A 22,833-nucleotide genomic window follows, 5' to 3' on the forward strand; every position below is an offset into this window, starting at 1 on the left:
ATTACCTTCTCAGGGCAACTAGGGATGGGGAATAAATGTGATCTTACCAATATTGCTCATATCTCCAGGACAAATACATTAAAAAAAAATCAATATTTCAACAAGCACTTTAAGAGTTTAAAGGGCATGGTCATCATCTAAAAAATGAATGGCAACGCGATGATGCAAATTGCATTGAAACTTGTTTGGTTAGTTTGTCAAGTACTCTTGTGCAAGGCAGAATCTTTCATTCGAAATCTCTGGAAAACATTCAGTGCATCTCAATGCTCTTCCACCATTTTCAGAAAGGTCAGGCGGAGCATTAGATGCAGATTGGCAGACACGATTCCCCAAGGAGCATGCTCCCAACCTCGGGTCGGACCATCGAAGGGACGTGTCAAGGTGCTTCCTGACAAATGAAAGCAGGGAACGAAAAATCAGCTATCCCAACACCGGCTGCTCTGGGACAGTTTCTGATTGACGACGTGAGAGTGGTTGAAGCAGCGGTTTGAGGACAGGTCCTCGGGCCGACCCCTAGGCCAGGAATGGTGGATAGAGGGAGGAGAAGGCAACGCGAGGAAAAAGGATGACAAAAATCGTTTTTAAAAAAAAACGGAGGACAAAAATCCACTCCAATATGAATGGTTGCTGTCCGACCAGTCAGAAATGCAGCAGTGACAGTTTTGCAGCTCTAACATATTAGAGTGACCTACCACGTTGACGTGATTCACTACCTCAAACACCCTGCTCCTCACCGCTTCGATCGTGCGAAACTTTTGGAACTGGAAAGCAAAGAGAAAGAGATGGTCATTAGACACAGAATACATGGTCACAGCCTTCAACCCATCACATTCATTGTACTTAGTGCAGACAATTGAACTCAGAGTGTTCCATTTTACATTCTCGGTGTGGCCTTCATCCAGTGCAGTACTGAAGGAGCACTGCACTGTCGGAGGTGCCGTCTTTTGGATGAGACGTTAAACCGAGGCCCCGTCTGCCTTCTCAGGTGGACATAAAAGATTCCATGGCACAATTTCAAAGAAGGATCTTAAGGATCAACAAGGTCATCTATGTGCGGAACCACGAGAGATGGGTGAGATCCTAAATGAATATTTCACATCGGTATTTACGGTTGAGAAAGGCATGGATGTTAGGGAACTTGGGGAAATAAATAGTGATGTCTTGAGGAGTGTACATATTACAGAGAGGGAGGTGCTGGAAGTCTTAACGCGCATCAAGGTAGATAAATCTCCGGGACCTGATGAAATGTATCCCAGGACGTTATGGGAGGTTAGGGAGGAAATTGCGGGTCCCCTAGCAGAGATATTTGAATCATCGACAGCTACAGGTGAGGTGCCTGAAGATTAGAGGGTAGCAAATGTTGTGCCTTTGTTTAAGAAGGGCGGCAGGGAAAAGCCTGGGAACTACAGACCGGTGAGCCTGACATCTGTAGTGGGTAAGTTGTTAGAGGGTATTCTGAGAGACAGAATCTACAGGCATTTGGAGAGGCAGGGACTGATTAGGAACAGTCAGCATGGTTTTGTGAGAGGAAAATCATATCTCACGAATTTGATTGAGTTTTTTGAAGGGGTAACCAAGAAGATAGATGAGGGCTGTGCAGTAGACGTGGTCTACATGGACTTTAGCAAAGCCTTTGACAAGGCACCACATGGTAGGTTGTTACATAAGGTTAAATCTCACGGGATTCAAGGTGAGGTAGCCAATTGGATACAAAATTGGATTGACGACAGAAGACAGAGGGTGGTTGTAGAGGGTTGTTTTTCAAACTGGAGGCCTGTGACCAGCGGTGTGCCTCAGGGATCGGTGCTGGGTCCGCTGTTATTTGTTATTTATATTAATGATTTGGATGAGAATTTAGGAGGCATGGTTAGTAAGTTTGCAGATGACACCAAGATTGGTGGCATTGTGGACAGTGAAGAAGGTTATCTAGGATTACAACGGGATCTTGATAAATTGGGCCAGTGGGCCGATGAATGGCAGATGGAGTTTAATTTAGATAAATGTGAGGTGATGCATTTTGGTAGATCGAATCGGGCCAGGACCTACTCCGTTAATGGTAGGGCGTTGGGGAGAGTTATAGAACAAAGATCTAGGAGTACAGGTTCATAGCTCCTTGAAAGTGGAGTCACAGGTGGATAGGGTGGTGAAGAAGGCATTCAGCATGCTTGGTTTCATTGGTCAAAACATTGAATACAAGAGTTGGGATGTCCTGTTGAAGTTGTACAAGACATTAGTAAGGCCACACTTGGAATACTGTGTACAGTTCTGGTCACCCTATTATAGAAAGGATATTATTAAACTAGAAAGAGTGCAGAAAAGATTTACTAGGATGCTACTGGGACTTGATGGTTTGACTTATAGGGAGAGGTTGGATAGACTGAGACTTTTTTCCCTGGAGAGGAGGAGGTTTCGGGGTGATCTTATAGAAGTCTATAAAATAATGAGGGGCATAGATAAGGTCGATAGTCAAAATCTTTTCCCAAAGGTAGGGGAGTCTATAACGAGGGGGCATAGATTTAAGGTGAGAGGGGAGAGATACAAAAGGGTCCAGAGGGGCAATTTTTTCACTCAAAAGGTGGTGAGTGTCTGGAACGAGCTGCCAGAGGCAGTAGTAGAGGCGGGTACAATTTTGTCTTTTAAAAAGCATTTGGACAGTTACATGGGTAAGATGGGTATAGAGGGATATGGGCCAAGTGCAGGCAATTGGGACTAGCTTAGTGGTATAAACTGGGCGACATGGACATGTTGGGCCGAAGGGCCTGTTTCCATGTTGTAAACCTCTATGATTCTATGATTCTAAGATCAGGGGAGTTCTCCCCGGTATCCTGGCCAATATTTATCCCTCAATCACCATCACTAAAACAGATTATCTGGTCACTATCTCATTGTTGTTTGTGGGACCTTGCAAATGGCTGCCAGATTTCCTAAATTATAACAGTTCACAAATACTTCATTGGCTGTAAAGCGCTTTGGGACGTCCTGGAATCATGAAAGGCGCTATATAAATGCAAGTTCTTTCTTTTAAGGCACTGGTTTGTTCATACTTCCCATTGCATTGACTAATTTTGCTGTGTTTCTTACGATCTAATTCACAGAGGGGCAGGAAAAGTTTTTGAAAAAAAATATAAATGTTCCCTCTTCTCTCCACTGGCCTGATGCTTCCTCTATCACAGCTTAGGGGCACTGCAGTCAAGTTGAATACCCAACTGCTGTCCACCTGACCCAGCACAGACCTGGAACTGAAGCCAGAACATACTGGTCATAAAAATATGGGTTTTCCACAACACCGAAGAATTGCTAAGATGTCTTTCCTAAAAGAGAGCAAGCGACTGGTGTCAGCAGCTGAATCCAGCTGTTTCACGGCAACTTGGTAGAGCAAGTCAAAAGCTGATGGAAAAGATTTTCAGAGACGGGGGAAAAAAAGGACAGAAACCCAATTCACCTCATTAAACCAAGAAACTGACTTTCAACCTGTCTGTCAGCCTTTCTATAAATGGGAGTCTCTGCAAAAGACCTATTCCGGAAGGTGTTTTAATTTGCTAACCCATATCCTTGTCAGTTGTACGTTATCATTATATCACTGTTACATTTTACACCAACAGGATTAACAAATGCTTTGTATTTTGGTCAGTCCAGCCCAGTTTGTTAGCGGTCTGCTGGTAATAGTCCACCAGTGAAGTGTGGTAACTGGTATAAGGTTAGGTCAACTTAAGCCTTTGGCTTAGTGGCAGCATTCTTGCCTCAGAGTCAGAAGGTGCAGGGTTCGAACCCCACTCCAGACAGTCCCGGAAGTGGAGACCAGAGCTCCGACTCTGAATTCTGGAATGACGTCCTGCGGGGTACTCGCCTCCGCTAGGTGTGGGTGGCCTTTCTCATCATGTGGGTTGTGGCAGCCCATAAAACCGCCCATCGGCTGGTATAAAGATGGTTACGGCCATGGAAGGAGCGTGCATGTCGCGGTCTGTCAGATTGTTAATCAGCCCATGAATCCTTCCACTACTTTGTACTATCCTCTCCAAGGAGAAGATCCGAAAACAATAACAATTTCACAGTCACAGCTCTCCCAGTCTTCACACTCAGCAGAATCTGTTGATCTGTAAAACAAAGTAGGGGTCTTTTCCACAGGAAGGCCTGAGAGATTTCTGCCACTCACTGCCACACTTGCCCCTCGTGTCAGCAAGAGAAGTTACCTTGATCTGCTCACCTCCATGCGCCCTGCTCAGAGGAGGGCTGCTCACCCTCCCTTGCGTGATGGAATGGTCTAGACTGTTCCCTGGTGTGCATTCTCCTCTCACCTCCTCTATGATGGTGCTTGACCATCAGCGAGCAGAAAACCCAGTAGAAGTGAGGTAACTCTGGTGCAATTGCCCATGATTTATGTAGCGCTCCCTCCGGCAGTCTGCCACTTGAGGAAAAGCAAGGTTATGGGGATAGCCTTCAGGCTTGCAAATCTTCTTAATGAGAATCACGTCTTATGGAGTCAGCAAGGAAAGTCCCTTCTATCCACAGTTTACTCCCATGAGACTTTAGGAAAGAGGATACAGAGGTCAGGGAGGCACAACAAATAAAATTAGGGAGACTTGTTGTCCAGGCTCGGAGACTTTTAATGGTCTTTAATACTATGGCCAGAGGTTTGGAGGTGCTTTATCTCTGCCTCTACCTCCCACCCACCGTCTTAACACTGCATGAAAAGCCAAGGGCCCGACTCCCTAGGCTGAGATGAGGAAGCGGGAAGATGTGGCAAATCGAGAACTAGTGACAAAGTCTGGGAAAGCGTGGGTTTTAAAAGGCTGCACTTAGTCAGGGGAAGGAAAGAATGAAGGAGGAAGAGTTCAACAGCACCGAGATCCTGATAAAGTTTGAGCCAGAAATGGGCTGCCTCAAGTGCCGCTAGGCACCAAAGAGAAATAGTGTCTTGGCCAATATTTATCCCTCAACCAACATCCTTAAAACATACCATCTGGTCATTATCTCATTGCTGTTTGTGGGAGCTTGCTGTGCGCAAATTGGCTGCCTTGTTTTCCCTACATTAAAACAGTGACCACATTTCAAAAGTACTTCACTGGCTGCAAAGCACTTTGGGATGCCCTGAGGTTGTTAAAGGTGCTATATAAATGCAAGTTCTTTCTTTCTTTCTGAGAAGGAAGAAGAAGAAGAAAGATGGAGTTAGAAATGCGTTGCCTCATGTGTCGCTAGCCAACGAGTAAGACGAAAGTTTGAGCTAGAGTAGGAAACAGCGTGATGGGTCTTGAGTTCAACAGAATGGAAATACAAGTGCATGTAAGATGGCTAAATATGTAATCAGGTTATTGTCCTTATTATCCTCAGATTTTACCGAAGAATTCCCATTAAGGACAATGATAAATATGGCACGGACAGTCCAGTATAAGTCTGCCTGCGGACTCACTGGTGCCGGTCCAGTGCGGAGTCAGCAGATTTCCCACCTCCGGCAATAGGCTGATGAGTCATCAGCCAGCCAGCAACAGAGACACCGGCAGCATCAGTCACTCGATGCATCGAGAGTACCACTCACCTCAGAGTAATCTGCCACTACAAATAATTCAATGTATTTTTTCGCCTTCAGGAAGTCACTTCTCTGAAAGAAATAGGAACACTAAATGAAACACAACTGAATCGATTCTCATTACTGTTATCATTTTCATTGGAATTAGTTACAAAAACTTCCTGGTCGCAATCTTGCATCACACAGTGACCACGGATCATACATTTGATCTGAAGAAGTTGCTTTAAGAATGATGGATACCCCACAGTGAATTGCAGACTGGAATCCAACCGAGGACTTTAGATGGTTTAAATATAGAATAACGGATACCTGGGAGTGAGTTACAGGCTGGAATCTAATTGAGGGGTTCAGATGGTTTAAATATAGAATAATGACATGAAACCCTGCTTGAAAGATATTTAACCACAGTATCTGAGGGTACATTGTTCCACTTGGCTAAACACAGCATATTCAAACTCAACTGAGGATGGTCTAACTCAGCGGAGGTTCTCCTTATGAAATGATCGGCATGTGTTGGGGTGCCGAACAATCATGCCTTCACAGGTCCTCATCTGAACGGAAAGATCACATCACTCTCCTGAAGTCACTCCATGTAATGTACTGTCGAAGGTTGTACACGGTGCTTCTCCTACCATGTTAAGTTAACACGCAATAAGCTCACTGATGAAGAGATCACTTGGTTTGAAATACCTCATCAGGAGAGCCAAAGGTTTCTTCCACTCTTGGCTCCAAGTTGTCCCTTGAAGTGTTTACCACACCACAAGTTTGCAGTGGCAGCCTGAGCTCCTCATACTTGAAGAGTGCATGTTCATCGCTGTCTGATTCTTTCAGAGGCTCCATCAGATATCTTTGGCCATTGGTACGGAAATAGCCACTGAAAAGGAGAGAAAAGGCAAGAGTCAATGGGGGTATTTGTGTCTCAAGTATATTGCAATCTCAAGCACCGAAGAAAGCCCAGAACCAGAAATAGCCATTCAGCCCAACAAACCCAATGCTTCTATAAACCATGCATCACCTATACCAGGGATGTCCTAATGGGTTGTTAGTTACTGGTGCACAGGTAAGAACATAAGAGATAGGAGCAGGTGTAGACCATACAGCCCCCATATGGCTTTGCCATTCAATAAGATCATGGCTGATCTTTGACCTCAACTTCACTTTCCCGCCCGATCCCCATATCCCTCGATTCCCCCAGTGTCCAAAAATCTATCAATCTCAGTCTTGAATACGCTCAATGACTGAGCATCCACAGCTCCCTGGGGTAGAAAATTCTGAAGATTCATTGGACCTCTGAGTGAAGAAATTTCTCCTAAATGGCAGACCCCTTATCCTGAGACTATGACCCCGAGTTCTAGACTCTTCAGGCAGGGGAAACAGCTTCTCAGTATCCACCCTGTCAAGCCCTCTCAGAATCTTATATGTTTCAATGAGATCACCTCTCATTCTTCTAAACTCCAGAGAGTATAGGCCCATTCTACTCAATCTCTCCTCATAGGACAACCCTATCATCCCCAGGGATCAATCTAGTGAACCTTCGTTGCACCACCTCTAAGGCAAGTATATCCTTCCTTAGATAAGGAGACCAAAACTGTACACAGTACTCCAGGTGTGGTCTCCCCAAAGCCCCGTACAATTGCAGCAAGATTTCCTTACCCTTGTGCTCCAATCTCCATACAATCAAGACCAACATACCATTTGCCTTCTTAATTGCTTGCTGTGCCTGCATGTTAACTTTCTTTATTTTGTGTACAAGCGCACCCAAATCCCTCTGAACACCAACATTTAATAGTTTCTCACCATTTAAAAAATATTCTGTTTTTCTATTCTTCCTCCCAAAGTGGATAATTTCACATTTCCCCATATTATACTCCATCTGCCACCTTCTTGCCCACTCACTTAACCTGTCTATATCCCTTTACAGACTCTTTGTGTTCTCCTCAGTTTACTTTCCCATCTAGCTTTGTATTGTCAGCAAACTTGGATAAATTACACTCGGTCCCTTCATCTACGTCATCAATATAGATTGCAAATAGCTGAGACCCAAGCACTGATCCTTGCGTCACCCTTCTAGTTACAGCCTGCCAACCTGAAAATGACCCGTTTATTCCTACTCTGTTGTGCAGATGTCCTGCCCCTTACCTGAGTCCATCACAAGTGCTGAAGCTAGCTGAGGAACCTCCTTCCCCCTTTATGTAACCATGGTAATAGCAATGGTCCTGGCAATTAGGAAAAAAAGGAGATTGTTAGGAATAAATATCACCCAGAAAGCTTCCATTTAAAAACAGATTGATGAAGAGGTGGTCAGCATGTGGTCGACACAACTTGTCAGGAAACTGGGTTTCAGCACTGTGGGCAAGACTACCCGAGTGGCAAAGAGATTGCATCCAATGTAGTGATCCCAACTCCCCAATTTGATTCCTTCAGAAGAAGCCCAAACCTGACCAGCTTAGCTAACATTGAGTCAGAAGGTCGTGGGTTCAAGTCCCACACCAGAGACTTGAGCACATAATCTAGGCCAATGCTCCAGTGTGGTACTGAGGGAGTGCTACACTGTCGGAGGTGCCATCTTTTGGATGAGACATTAAACCGAGGCCCGTCTGCCCTCTCAGGTGGATGTAAATGATACCACAGCATAATTCGAAGAAGAGCAGGGGAGTTCTCCCCGTGTCCTGGCCAATAATTAACCTTCAAGCAACACCTAAAACATGATCTGGTCATTTATTTAATTGCTGTTTGTGGGACCTTGCTGTGCGCAAATTGACTGCCGTGTTTCCTAAGTTCCAACAGTGACGACACTTCAAAAGTACTTCATTGGTATCATAAGGTTTAGATTAGCTATGGAAAAGGACAAGGAGCACTCTAGAGTAAAAATACTTAATTGGAGGAGGGCCAATATCAGTGGGTTGAGAACGGATTTGGCACGGGTAAATTGGAATCAAAGATTGGCAGGCAAAACTGTAATCGAACAATGGGCGGCCTTTAAAGAGGAGATGGTTTGGGTACAGTCTAGGGACATTCCCCGAGCAGGAAAGGTAGGGCAACCAAAGCCACAGCTCCCTGATGTCAAAAGAGATAGAGAGTAAGATGAAGTAAAGAAAGGGGACGTATGACAGATGTCAGGTCGATAATACAGGTGAGAACCAGGCTGAATATAGAAAGTTCAGGGGGGAAGTGAAAAAATAAGAGAGGCAAAGAGAGAGCATGAGAATAGACTGGCAACTAACATAAAACGGAATCCAAAAGTCTTCTCCAGACATATAAGTAGTAAATGGGTAGTAAGAGGAGGGGTGGGGCCGATTAGGGACCAAAAAGGAGACCTGGGCATGGCTGAGATACTAAATCAGTACTTTGCATCTGTCTTTACCAAGGAAGAAGTAAAAGAGGAGGTAGTTAAGATACTGGATGGGCTAAAAATTGATTAAGAGGAGGTACTACAAAATCTGGCTGTACTTGAAGTAGACAAGTTACCAGGTCCGAATGGGATGCATCCTCGGTTGCTGAGGGAAGTAAGGATGGAAGTTGCGGAGGTATTGGCCATAATCTTCCAATCATCCTGAGATACGAGGGTGGTGCCAGAGGACTGGAGAATTGTAAATGTTACACCCTTGTTCAAAAAAGGGTGTAAGGATAAACTCAGCAACCACAGGCCAGTCAGTTTAACCTCGGTGGTGGGGAAACTTTTAGAAATGATAATCCAGGACAAAATTAACAGTCACTTGGACAAGTGTAGATTAATTAAAGAAAGCCAGCATGGATTTGTTAAAGGCAAATCGCGCTGAACTAACTCGATTGAGTTTTTTGATGAGGTAACAGAGAGGGTTGATCAGGGCAATGTGGTTGATGTGGTGTATATGGATTTCCAAAAGGTATTTGATAAAGTGCCACATAATAGGCTTGTCAGCAAAGTTGAAGCCCATGGAATAAAAGGGGCAGTGGCAGCATGGATACGAAATTGGTTAAGTGACAGGAAACAGAGAGTAGTGGTGAACGGTTGTTTTTCGGACTGGAGGAAGGTATATGGTGGTGTCCCCAGGGGTTGATTCTTGGACCACTGCTTTTCTTGATATATATTAATGACTTGGACTTGGGTGTACAGGGCACAATTTCAAAATGTGCAGATGACACAAAACTTGGAAGTGTAGTAAACAGTGAGGAGGATAGTGATAGACTTCAAGAGGATATGGACAGGCTGGTGGGATGGGCGGACACATGGCAGATGAAATTTAACGCAGAAGTGCGAAGTGATACATTTTGGTTGGAAGAACGAGGAGAGGCAATACAAACTAAAAGGTGCAATTCTAAAGTGGGTGCAGGAACAGAGAGACCTGGTGATATATGTGTACAAATTGTTGAAGATGGCAGAGCAGGTTGAGAAAGCAGTTAAAAAAGCATTGGGATCCTGGGCTTTATAAATAGAGGCATACAGTGCAAAAGCAAGGAAGTTATGATGAACCTTTGTAAAACACTGGTTTGGCCACAACTGGAGCATTATGTCCAATTCTGGGCACCGCACTTTAGGAAGGATGTGAGGCCTTAGAGAGGGTGCAGAAAAGATTTACTAGAATGGTTCCAGGGATGAGGGACTTCATTTACGTGGATAGACTGGAGAAGCTGGGGTTGTTCTTAGAGCAGAGAAGGCTGAGAGGATATTTGACAGAGGTGTTCAAAATCATGAGGGGTCTCGACAGAGTAGATAGAGAGAAACTTGGCGGAAGGGTCAAGAACCAGAGGGCACAGATTTAAGGTGATTGGCAAAAGAACAAAAGGCGACATGAAGAAAAATCTTTTTTCGCAGCAAGTGGTCATGATCTGGAATGCACTGCCTGAAAGGGGTGGAGGCAGATTCAATCATGGCTATCAAAAGGGAATTGGATAAGTACTTGAAGGGAAAAAATTTGCAGGGCTACGGGGAAAGGGCGGGGGAGTGGGACCAACTGGATTGCTCTTGCAGAGAGCTGGCATGGGCTTGATGGGCCAAATGGCCTCCTTCTGTGCTGGAACCATTTTATGATTCTATGATTGGTTGTAAGGCGCTTTGGGACATCCTGTGGTCCTGAAAGGCGCTACATAAATGCAAGTCTTTTTCTTTATTTTCATGAAGCAAAGCTAACATATCTCACTGTGACTGACGATTAACATCGGCGTGATGCTAACCAAGTTTCCCCATTTTTATACTCACATTTACTTTTCCATTCATATTAATGGCAAAACATGTCCAATGGTGCTGATAGTGGAAGGAAGACGGGGTGATTTTATCTTACCTCTGGTAAACAATGAGGCAGGTATATGTGTGAACTGGTGTTGATACAAAGGACACATTTCCCAGCTCGTCAGCAGGCCTCATTTAGATCGGATCTCTATGGCGCCGAGTCTATGGACTGTACTATTGCGTGGGAAGGGTTGTTGTTGAGTGGATTATCTATTTGAAAACAGGTTTCTCCACCATGCTGCAACATGTATTGGAATGTACCTGCAACAGCTGCCAACAACAGAAACTCACCCGTACTCCATCTGCAAACAAGATGTTTGGACAGATTGGTTTTGGCTAATATTTGAAACCCTTTTTTTAAATCGAATTGTCTTGCATTTATTTAACCCTTTACAAGAATCAACGTGTCTCCTAGACGCAGAATGAGTGAGTGCTCACAGTTGGGAGCATCAACAAAGGAAATCCTTCAATGAACAATTTGTTGTATGAACACAGCTCAGCAAACCTGGTGACATTATCCGATACCTCAGCCAGGGAACCGGTCTGTCACACAGAGCAGGCAAACGCTCCTGCAGTGAGCCTCCAAAGGATAGCATATGTTAGGGGAGAGCACAAGTGAGTGTGGCTTGTGACACTGTGCAACAGAAGCCATCTGACACATCGGACCCCAGCAAGACAACACCATCAGCGTCAGCTGTGGCTCAGCGGGTCGCACTCTTGTTTCTGAGTCAGAAGGTTGTAGGTCCAAGTCCCACTCTGGAGACTTGACCACATAATCTAGGCTGACACTCCAGTGCAGTACTGAGGGAGCGCTGCACTGTCGGAGGTGCCGTCTTTCAGGTGAGATGTCAAACCGAAACCCTGCCTGCCCTTTCAGGTGGATGTAAAAGATCTCATGCCTTTATTCGAAGAAGAGCAGGGGAGTTCTCCCCAGAGTCCTGGCAAATATTTATCCCTCAAGCAACATCATCAAAACAGATTATCTGGTCATTATCACATTGCTGTTTGTGGGACCTTGCTGTGCACAAATTGGCTGCTGCTTTTCCTACATTACAACAGCGACTACATTTCAAAAGTACTTCTTTCGCTGTAAAGCACTTTGGGACGTCCTGAGGTTGTAAAAGGCGCGACATAAATGCAACTTTGTTTTCTTTCTTCAGGAAAGGAGGAGGGGATTGAGAAATAATATGAAAAGACTAGGAAGAAAAATATTCACACAACATCTCTACTGAGGATTCAAAGCAGGCCATTTAAACAAGCTGTGTTGTCAAAAGTCATTTAGTCTAACACTTCCAGTAGATAAGAGCAACAAAGTAAAACTTTTTTTTGAGGGGGGGCAGGAGTTGGTTTCGAATTTCTTCTCTTTCCCCCCGCCTTTTGGTCCGATATGCCAATTTTCAGCTGGCACAGTGAGGCAACTGGCTGGAAGGACTTGACAGGAGGGCAGTCTGGGTCAACAGCCTCCTAAGCGTCCCCCCCATACTTGGTAAGTGTCATCTTGCATGCAGTGGCCTTTTGCAGACAGTGTGACTGAGACTTAGAATCTCTCATTTTTAAAGCACGTTCATCGAGACCATCCGTGTGCAAATTATGGTCACCTACTAACAATGGTGAAATGAGCCCACTCCAGTAACGTACAGAACATTTTGACTTGTTTGGACAAGCCTAACTGTGAAAATCTAACCCTCGCTAATGCTGAACAGAGACAGAAAGATAAACAGCAAGCTCTGGAGATGGGAAGTTGAAAAAAAAGAAAGCTCTGGAAAGACGCAGCAGAGTCAGTCAGCGTCCGAAAGAGGACCTGTTCTGATGAAGTGTCCGAGTGAAAATATTAAGCTTTTTTTTTGGACACTTGATTACGTGTATGGTAGTGTAGTGGTTATGTTACTGAACTAGTAATCAGAGGCCTGGATTAATAATCCAGAGGACGTGAGTTCAAATCGCACCATGGCAGTTTGAGAATTTTAATTCAGTTTAAAATTTCTGGAAATAAAAAGTAGTAAATCAGCAAGAGTGACCATGAAACGGTCGGATTGTCACAAAAACCCAACTTGTTCACTCATGACCTTTAGGGAAGGAAACCTGCCGTCCTTACTCTGTCTGGCCTGTATGTGACTCCAGTCCCACACCAACGTGCTTGACCCTTAACTGCCCTCTTAAGTGGCCTAGCAAGCCTCTCAGTTGTTGGTTCAAGACGAAGACCCACCACCAGCTTCTCAGGGCAACTACCGATTGGCAATGAATGCCAGTCTTGCGAACGACGGCCTTATCCCGAGAATCTAAGCATTTCCTGCTGTTACCTCCAATTCTGAACAGTTGGCTCCTCCATGAAAGTGACCCTCTTGGTATGGCTGTTCATTTTTACAACGCCTTAGTAAAGTTTCTAATGGACATGGGCTCACAACAGAAAGCTGCCCCGCATTTGACAATGTTTTTGGTGACTTTTGCTCCAAAAACTCGTCCACATCAGAGAATAGCGCACACTGAAGACTCCCTTGAGTTTACAAAGTTGAGGGGTGATGTTAAAAACACCTTTTAATCGAGGTGTTTAAAATGATAAAGGGGTGTGATAGGGTAGATACAGAGAAACTATTTCCTCCAGTGGAGGAATCCAGAACAAGGGGGCTTAGTCTTAATGTTGGAGCCAGGCTGTCCAGGAGGGAAATCAGGAAGCATTTTTTCATACTAAAAGGATGTGGATGCTGGGGGTCAACTGGCGCTTTCAAGACTGAGATAGATAGATTTTTGTTTGCTAAGGGATCGAGGGGCATGGAGCTAAGGTGGGCAAATGGAATTGAGATCCAGCAGCTTAATTGAACAGGCTTGAGGGACTGAATGGCCTACTCTTGTTCTGATGCTCATATGGAAGCTCAGGATATGACCCTACCAAGTCAAATCAGGTGTATACAAACCAAAATATAGGTGCCTGTCGGGAACAAGATCCGAAATTTAAATACTATCCAGAAAACTCTGTCTCATACAAGTTGCTTGAACACCGAAGAGCTGGAGAATTTGCACAGCTGTGAAAAGTCAAGGCCGAATCTTTTGTGACCTCATGTGCACTGTGACAGTTGAAGGTTAACTTAAGGGGAGAAAAGATAAGTTCATGAGGGAGAAAGGGATAGAAGGATATGCTGATGGGATTAGATGAAGTCAAGTGGGAGGGGGCTTGTGTAGAGCATAAACATTGGCACAGACTGATTGAGCCAAATGGCCTGTTTCTGTGCTGTAAATTCTGTGTAATTCTGTGTCTAAACTTTTGACAGAGTTTTGTAGGCACGTTTTGTAGGCACCGTCTGTGTGCATGTCCACTGTTGGCATTCCACTGCTGCATGGTATTAAAGTGCTTCAGCTGTTGTGATCTTGACATGGGCTAAAGGCCTGGGTAAAGAGGGTGGAAATTTGGTATCTGATGTTAAGACAGAGAAACGTTGCAAAAGTGACGACACTTCAAAAGTACTTCGTTGGTTGTAAAGTGCTTCAGGACATCCTGAGGTCATGAAAGGCACGATATAAATGCAAGTTCTTTCTTAGAAAAGGCATTTGACAAATGTAAGCTGTAGGAAGAGGCCCTTCATGGTACAGAAACATGTTGCACTCTGCAATTCAGTCACCTCTTTCCTTAAATGCTTCACAAATGTATCACAGGTAAATCAGATAGTGCCGTACTCACCTGATACAGTGGTGTGCTAGTCACCTCGGTCCCATTCTCCAAATAGTACGTCTCAGAGTAGTTCTTTGCAATTAGGTGCCTGTAAAATGAAGGGGGGAAAAAGCGGCACCAGTTTTAGATGTCAGGAATAATGCATAAAGTTGCATAAGATATTCTGGTTTGAGTTTGCATCAAATTAACGGATGTGTGGCATAAGCAGAGGAAACTGCATTGCGCAAATCACAATGTACTCTTGAAAGGGGAACTGGAGTCACAAGAAATAATGTTTTGTCAGATGAAGCAAAGCGGTTAGTGTCTCATACGCAGAAGGAATTACCTGTATTTAACTGACGTCAGGCCTACAGTAAGTGAAAGGAGTGATTTTTGAGTAAACTGAACCCAAGTCGTACAGTGTGGGGCTACAGTCAGTGCTGTGTACCTCGTAATTCCCAGTCCTTCAGCGTAGGGGCAAGTACAGTCAGTGCTGTGTACCACAGACTTTCACTGTAGGGGCAAGTGCTCTGTACCACAGACTTTCAGTGTAGGGGTAAGTACAATCAGTGCTGTGTACCACAGACTTTCAGTGTGAGGATAAGTACAATTGTAAACAATTTTACAACACCAAGTTATAGTCCAGCAATTTTATTTTAAATTCACAAGCTTTCGGAGGCTTCCCCCTTCGTCACCTGACGAAGGGGGAAGCCTCCGAAAGCTTGTGAATTTAAAATAAAATTGCTGGACTATAACTTGGTGTTGTAAAATTGTTTACAATTGTCAACCCCAGTCCATCACCGGCATCTCCACATCAGGATAAGTACAGTCGGTGCTGTGTACCACAGACTCTCAGTGTAAGGATAAGTGCAGTCTGTGCTGTGTACCACAGACTCTCGGTGTAAGGATAAGTACAGTCAGTACTGTGTACCACAGGCTCTCAGTGTAAGGATAAGTACAGTCAGTGCTGTGTACCACAGACTCTCAGTGTAAGGATAAGTACAGTCGGTGCTGTGTACCACAGACTCTCAGTGTAAGGATAAGTACAGTCAGTGCTGTGTACCACAGACTCTCAGTGTAAGGATAAGTACAGTCAGTGCTGTGTACCACAGACTCTCAGTGTAAGGATAAGTACAGTCGGTGCTGTGTACCACAGACTCTCAGTGTAAGGATAAGTACAGTCAGTGCTGTGTAGCACAGACTCTCAGTGTAAGGATAAGTACAGTCAGTGCTGTGTACCACAGACTCTCGGTGTAAGGATAAGTACAGTCAGTGCTGTGTAGCACAGACTCTCAGTGTAAGGATAAGTACAGTCGGTGCAGGAGGAAGTACAAATGATATCACGTACTTAGCGACAGAACTGTTTGAAGAGAAGTTCTAACATTTTATAGATCATGCTGCAGTAGCATGACCTTCTTTTCCTTGCCTTTTTACCCTTTGATCTGGATCCTTTCCCTTCTGATACTATCCCCTCCCCACCACTTGCCCCCAGACTTGTGCTACAGCTTGCTATGGATATCCGAAGCTGTCCCTGTTTAACTTCCTGGAGCCTCTGCTTAACCTTTGACAAGGTCAAGGCCAGGAACACGTAGCACACCTTTCCACAGCTCAGTGCGTCAGGGGCAATTCCACAGGGAACATTTGGGTAAACCCCCAAATCTCTACACTTCATCCGTAACACTGAGGCTTCCCACCGAAAGACACTGGACCAACTCTTGAAATAAGGACACAGGGAACTTACTCGTTCTTCTCAAGATGTACGACCAGCTCTTTGCCTCCCACAGTGACTCCATACTGAACAACTGTCGGATAAAGACCCTGGGACAGAAATGACAGCAAAATTAAACAAAGTTGAGAATGAAGTTTGAATTCATTAGATCGATCTAAATGTTAGTTTGGCAGCATTTATCCTGTTCAAACTTGGTTTTCATTGCCACGCACCTTCTCTGTCTGTTGTCTTCATGTTACATTATCCTTTGTCTCCCTCCCCACCTCCTGTCTGTCATGATAGCCTCATTGGCCTAACACTGTAACCCCTTCTGTCTCTCTGCCCAACATTATAATTACAGTGTGTCCCTGTCCCATTAAAAACCTCTCATTATTGCCCCTCTCTGTTTTTGTCTCTCTACCTGTCACTATACTCCTTTGTCCCTGGGTTATTAAAAACCTTTCTCTCACTATTACCCCTCCACCTTTGTCTCTCTGCCTGTCACTATACTCCTTTGTCCCTGTCTCATTGGAAGCCTCTCTTCACTATTACCCCTCTGATTTTGTCTGTCTGTTATTATAATCCCTCTGTCATTCTGCTTGTCACTATTGTGACCCTGTCTCCCATTAATACCAATTGATGTGTGATTTGTTGAAAACACCTATGTGTTGAGATGTTCTGTGAAACCTCGTCATGGGTTTTGTACAGTACCTCACTCTCTCGCTTGTGCTTGGCGTGGAGTTTGAGTGGTTTCACCACTTGGTAATTTTCTATACCGGGCAGTTTGGAAGTCGAGGTCACTGCAAAGAGACAACAGAAGCTGATCAGACACCCATTACAAAACCGCACTGTTAAATTGAAGGGATGAAGACAGCAGATAGACTATTTCAATTAGACAGGTTGGGCAGGACCAGGGGGACACGGGTTTAAAAGATACGCAAGCACAGAACGGGGTCAGATTTAAGGAGGTTTTTCTTTTCGCAGAGGGTCAATGAGCAAGTTGCCGGCTCGTGCAAGTATGGGTTTGTTGCAAACATTGAGAAGGGAGCTGGATGAGCTCCTGGCGATAGCTGACATCACTGCATACAAAAGGTGGGTGGGATGTTGGAATGACGTGCCTTACGGTCACTGCGATCTCCTCAACTCGATTTTGACCTCCAACAGGGGGCTCGAAGAGGACACTGCCAGGATTCCTTTACCCTGAACTAGCTTTGCTTTTCTTTCTTCTCTCCCAGGAGACTACATTGCTGGTGGGTGGGGAGCACTGGGGGTGCTGATACTCAATTGCAAAGTGACCGCACGGGACAGGCTCGATGGGCCAGCTGGCCTTTTACTGTCCGTCATTTTTGTACGTTGGTATGTTCTTACCTCATAGAATCATAGAAGTTACAACTTGGAAACAGGCCCTTCGGCCCAACATGTCCATGTCGCCCAGTTTATACCACTAAGCTAGTCCCAATTGCCTGCACTTGGCCCATATCCCTCTATACCCATCTTACCCATGTAACTGTCCAAATGCTTCTTAAAAGACAAAATTGTACCCGCCTCTACTACTGCCTCTGGCAGCTCGTTCCAGACACTCACCACCCTTTGAGTGAAAAAATTGCCCCTCTGGACCCTTTTGTATCTCTCCCCTCTCACCTTAAATCTATGCCCCCTCGTTATAGACTCCCCTACCTTTGGGAAAAGATTTTGACTATCTACCTTATCTATGCCCCTCATTATTTTATAGACTTCTATAAGATCACTCCTTAACCTCCTACTCTCCAGGGAAAAAAGTCCCAGTCCATCTAACCTCTCCCTATAAGTCAAACCATCAAGTCCCGGTAGCATCCTAGTAAATCTTTTCTGCACTCTTTCTAGTTTAATAATATCCTTTCTATAATAGGGTGACCAGAACTGTACACAGTATTCCAAGTGTGGCCTTACTAATGTCTTGAACAACTTCAACAAGACATCCCAACTCCTGCATTCAATGTTCTGACCAATGAAACCAAGCATGCTGAATGCCTTCTTCACCACCCTATCCACCTGTGACTCCACTTTCAAGGAGCTATGAACCTGTACTCCTAGATCTCTTTGTTCTATAACTCTCCCCAACGCCCTACCATTAACGGAGTAGGTCCTGGCCCGATTCGATCTACCAAAATGCATCACCTCACATTTATCTAAATTAAACTCCATCTGCCATTCATCGGCCCACTGGCCCAATTTATCAAGATCCCGTTGCAATCCTAGATAACCTTCTTCACTGTCCACAATGCCACCAATCTTGGTGTCATCTGCAAACTTACTAACCATGCCTCCTAAATTCTCATCCAAATCATTAATATAAATAACAAATAACAGTGGACCCAGCACCGATCCCTGAGGCACACCGCTGGACACAGGCCTCCAGTTTGAAAAACAACCCTCTACAACCACCCTCTGTCTTCTGTCGTCAAGCCAATTTTGTATCCAATTGGCTACCTTGAAACAACCCTGTGCTCAATTTGCCTCCTTATACTTTTTGGCAGATTTGCCTTTGATCAGCTGCTTTTACTTGTTTTGTTAAATCAGACATCTTGCTGGATTTGTGCACACAGCATTAGGTTAGAATGTGATTGAAAACACAATGACAAACAAGCACTTCTTTTAAAATAAACTTGCAATTCAAAACTGCCACTCACTAACTCAAGCAATGGGTTTGAGGTAAACGTACGATTCAGTGTAACACTAAAGCCCAGGCCTGGGCTGTATTATTTAATCTTAGCTAGGGTAGCAGTTGGAGCTGTTAATGATTTACCTCAGTGCTTCTGATATGAGGGGAGAAAAGGGAGGGAAGAAAACTTCAGTCAGAAGTTTTCCCAATTTTGATTGCTCTGCTATAACCCCTGCTTGATAGTGCGCGGCTTTGGGAGTCAGCTTTGATGCTTCTCTCCATCTCAAACAGGCCGTCAGCACTTGCTGTCTTGGCTTGAACGCGAAGAATGGTTCAGGTACCGGAGGAGAAATGTCCCCTCCCAGTGTAAATCAGCCCAGGTGGGGAGAAAACTGACATTTTTCTCATCAAGTTAACACAGTGAGGCCAGATAGGGTAAGGAGCTCCTGAAATGCAAACTTCAACACCCCCCACAGCACCACCACACCCCCCCCCATCAGACAAGACGGTGGGAGACTCCCAAATCATGTTCAAAAAAACTTGGGAATGAATCAGGAAGGTGCCAGCAGCTTTAACTCAAACTTCTCAGTACAGAAGCAAGTAGGCCCAAGCATTGTTGCAACACTGTGGTCTGAGATCTCCATGGTTTCGCTGTTGACAATGCAAGTCTCACTCTGGCCACTAAAGATCATTCGCAGAAAGGAAACAAGGCCCCTCACTGATCGAGTGTGTTGGGATCATTTAGAATGATTTAAGAATACTGCACTTCAATTTTATCATTTATATTTGAATAGAACCTGTCCTTAAGGAATCTTCCAATTCAGGTGGAATGCTTCTTCGCCAAGTTATTGCAGTACCAAGATGGTACAGAGGAGTACAACACAAGAATTTAAATTAAAAATTCAGTCAGTCAATATGGACATTTCCAGGTTTATTCCTGATCTTGGAAGTCGGCACGAGTATAGCTGCAATGATTTGATCCAATGCAGTTTAACCCCTAAAATCAGATGCCGTGAACTAGAACCAGCAAGTGTACAAAACCAGAGTGTTGTTTCTTATGTGGGAACAACATGCACAACGCAGGAAATTATTCCGTGACTCACCAGATAAAATGACTTGGTGAAACTGCTAGGTGCCATGGTCAACAAATCAATATGCCGTCAGAGTATATGTAACCGTTCCAACGTTCCTACAGGTTGAGTGTCCCACAGCAGTCGGGGGCCCGACAGAGCGCCTTGAAACCCCTGGGGGAGGGTAAGGGAAAGAGAATCGGAGAGTTCACACTCACAGCCAACACCCAGCTACTCCTGCTGGGAGCACATAAGTGTGGATGTCAAGTAAAGACAGGATCAGGCTTGGCCGTGATGCCACTGCAGTCAAATAGCTTATGGACACTCATTATCTAGACTCGCACATGAAGAATGGCTACTTGGCCAAAGTACTGGTGGGTGATCAGTGTCCATGAAACTAAGCCCCAGCAAGGAGTCAAAGCCTTGGGGTTAGGGAGTGATAACTTTCTAGGTTCAAATAATTCTGATTAGAGGTAAATTGCTTAGCAAGAGAGAATAAAAGCTTACCAAACTCTGGAGCAATAGAACAGAAGAGGAGAGAGCACAATAAACACCGGAGGTAAACCATGCTTCTCGGTGACTTCACCTGTCTCGGAGGCAGCAGGCAAATAACACGAAACACGCCTCTCAAAGATTTTATACTGGTTCGTTTACAATTGTGCCAACCCTCTTCCAGCTTCCTCTTACAGTAGATGTGCTGTTACAACTTGTAAGAGGAAGAATTTTGTCACATGATTACATCATGGTGCTTAACCACACTGCTAGAAAAGAGAATTCCAATGTACAGAAACATCACAAAGCACACAGAAATATTACTTTATGAAAAATGTTGAAAATCATAATACAATATTGGACACATGCATGAGCCCAGCAGTTTTAATTAACTATATTCCAGTATAATATAACACAATAGTTGGGTGCCATTTTTCAAAATGTATCTTTCAGCTTCCTCTTTCTGCCTCTCCGCCACTCCTCTCTCCCCTGTGACATAATCATAGATTCATAGAAAGTTACGGCACAGAAGGAGGCCATTCGGCCCATCGTGTCCGTGCTGGCCAAAAAAGAGCTATCCAGCTTAATCCCACTTTCTAGCACCTGGTCCATAGCCCTGCAGGTTACAGCACCTCAAGTGCTCATCGAAGCACTTTTCAAGTGAGTTGACAGTTTCTGCCTCTCCCACCCTTTCAGGCAGTGGGTTCCAGACCCTCACCACCCTCTGGGTGAAAAATTTTCTCCTCAGCTCCCCTTTAATCCTACTAGTTACTTTAAATCTATGCTCCCTGGTCACTGACCCCTCTGCTGAGGGAAATAGGTCCTCCCTATCCACCCTATCTAGTCCCGTCATAATTTTATATACCTCAATTAAATCTCCCCTCAGCCTCCTCTGTTCCAAAGAAAACAACCCCAGCCTATCCAATCTTTTCTCATAGCTGAAATTCTCCAGTCCTGGCAACATCCTTGTAAATCTCCTCTGAACCTTCTCCAGTACAATTATATCTTTCCTGTAATGTGGTGACCAGAACCGTACACAGTACTCAAGCTGTGGCCGAACCAATGTTTTATACAGTTCTAGCATAACCTCCCTGCTGTTATATTCTACACCTCAGCTAATAAAGGAAAGTATCCCCCATACCTTTTTAACCACCTTATCTACCTGTCCTGCTACCTTTAGGGATCTGTGGACATGCACTCCAAGGTTCCTCATTTCCTCTACACCTTTCAGTATCCTCCCATTTATTGTGTACTCCCTTGCCTTGTTTGCCCTCCCCAAATGTATTACCTCACACTTCTCTAGATTGAATTCCATTTGCCACTTTTCTGCCCACCTGACCAGTCCATTGATATCTTCCTGCAGTCTACAGCTTTCCTCCTCACTATCAATCACATGGCCAATTTTTGTATCATCTGCAAACTTCTTGATCAAGCCCCCCACATTCAAGTCCAAATCATCAATATATACCACAAAAAACAAAGGACCTAGTACTGAGCCTTGCAGGTCCCTTACTTTACGTCGACCATTACTTTTGCTTCCTGCCACTAAGCCAATCTTGGATCCAACTCACCACTTTCCCTTGGATCCCTTGGGCTTTTACTTTTTGGACCAGTCTGCCATGTGGGGCCTTGTCGAAAGCCTTGCTAAAATCCACGTAGTCCACATCAAACGCGTTACATTCATCGACCCTCCTTGTTACCTGCTCAAAAAATTCAGTTACGTTCGTCAGACACAACCTTCCCTTAACAAATCCATGCTTGACTGTCCTTGATTAACCCGTGCCTTTCTAAATGACAATTTATGGTGTCCCTCAGAATCGATTCCAATAATTTGCCCACCACTGAGGTGAGACTGACAGGCTTGTAATTACTCGGTCTATCTCTTTCTCCCTTTTTAAACAACGGTACAATGTTAGCAGTCCTCCAATCCTCCAGCACCACGCTTGTAACCAGGGAGGATTGGAAAATGATGGTCAGAGCCTCCGCTATTTCCTCCCTTGCTTCTCTTAACAGCCTGGGATACATTTCATCTGGGCCTGGTGATTTATCTACTTTCAAAGATGCTAATCCCCTTAAATACTTCCTCTCTCACTAAATTCATCCCATCCAATATTTCACACTCCTCCTCCTTAATTACAATCTCTGCATCATCCCCCTCTTTTGTGAAGACAGATGCAAAGTATTCATTAAAAATCATACCCACATTAGTGGCCACGTACAAAACCCAGGCAAATAACTGACCTGCTCCCGTGACTCGGTCAATGGCAGTTGGATCCCAGGAGATTGCCATTCCTGTCATGTGGTTACCCTCTGATGTGCTTGACCAGAAACAATTGACATTTGATCGCAGCCTCCGCAGGTAACCCAGCTAATTACAGGTCCCAACATTCTCTTATGGGCCAAGTTCATGGCCTCAAAAATATTCCTCAGTAGTCCTATATAGATTGATTCCTTTCCTCATACCAACCTTCAAATCAAAAGAAAATGTTGGCTATTCCTCGTTATCCTAGCCAACAGTGGCTTGTGTGCACTGTTGCTCAGGGGAT

General features: G+C 44.5%; 1 protein-coding gene across 1 annotated transcript in view; it reads right to left on the bottom strand.

The window, feature by feature from the left end:
* Window positions 1-20,413, bottom strand: part of LOC137335720 (zinc metalloproteinase-disintegrin-like ohanin) — a 48,407-nt gene extending 27,994 nt beyond the window's left edge. The window contains exons 1-8 of the mRNA XM_068001027.1: window positions 20,303-20,413; window positions 16,796-16,884; window positions 16,118-16,194; window positions 14,407-14,485; window positions 7,664-7,740; window positions 6,215-6,398; window positions 5,534-5,596; window positions 693-761 (exon numbers count right to left, since the gene is read on the bottom strand). Coding sequence (XP_067857128.1) covers window positions 693-761; window positions 5,534-5,596; window positions 6,215-6,398; window positions 7,664-7,740; window positions 14,407-14,485; window positions 16,118-16,194; window positions 16,796-16,884; window positions 20,303-20,363 — 699 coding nt within the window. The 5' untranslated portion in view covers window positions 20,364-20,413. The remainder of the gene's footprint in view (window positions 1-692; window positions 762-5,533; window positions 5,597-6,214; window positions 6,399-7,663; window positions 7,741-14,406; window positions 14,486-16,117; window positions 16,195-16,795; window positions 16,885-20,302) is intronic.
* Window positions 20,414-22,833: the final 2,420 nt, after the last annotated feature.

Source organism: Heptranchias perlo, chromosome 20, assembly GCF_035084215.1.
Source record: "Heptranchias perlo isolate sHepPer1 chromosome 20, sHepPer1.hap1, whole genome shotgun sequence".
Classification (NCBI taxonomy): domain Eukaryota; kingdom Metazoa; phylum Chordata; class Chondrichthyes; order Hexanchiformes; family Hexanchidae; genus Heptranchias; species Heptranchias perlo.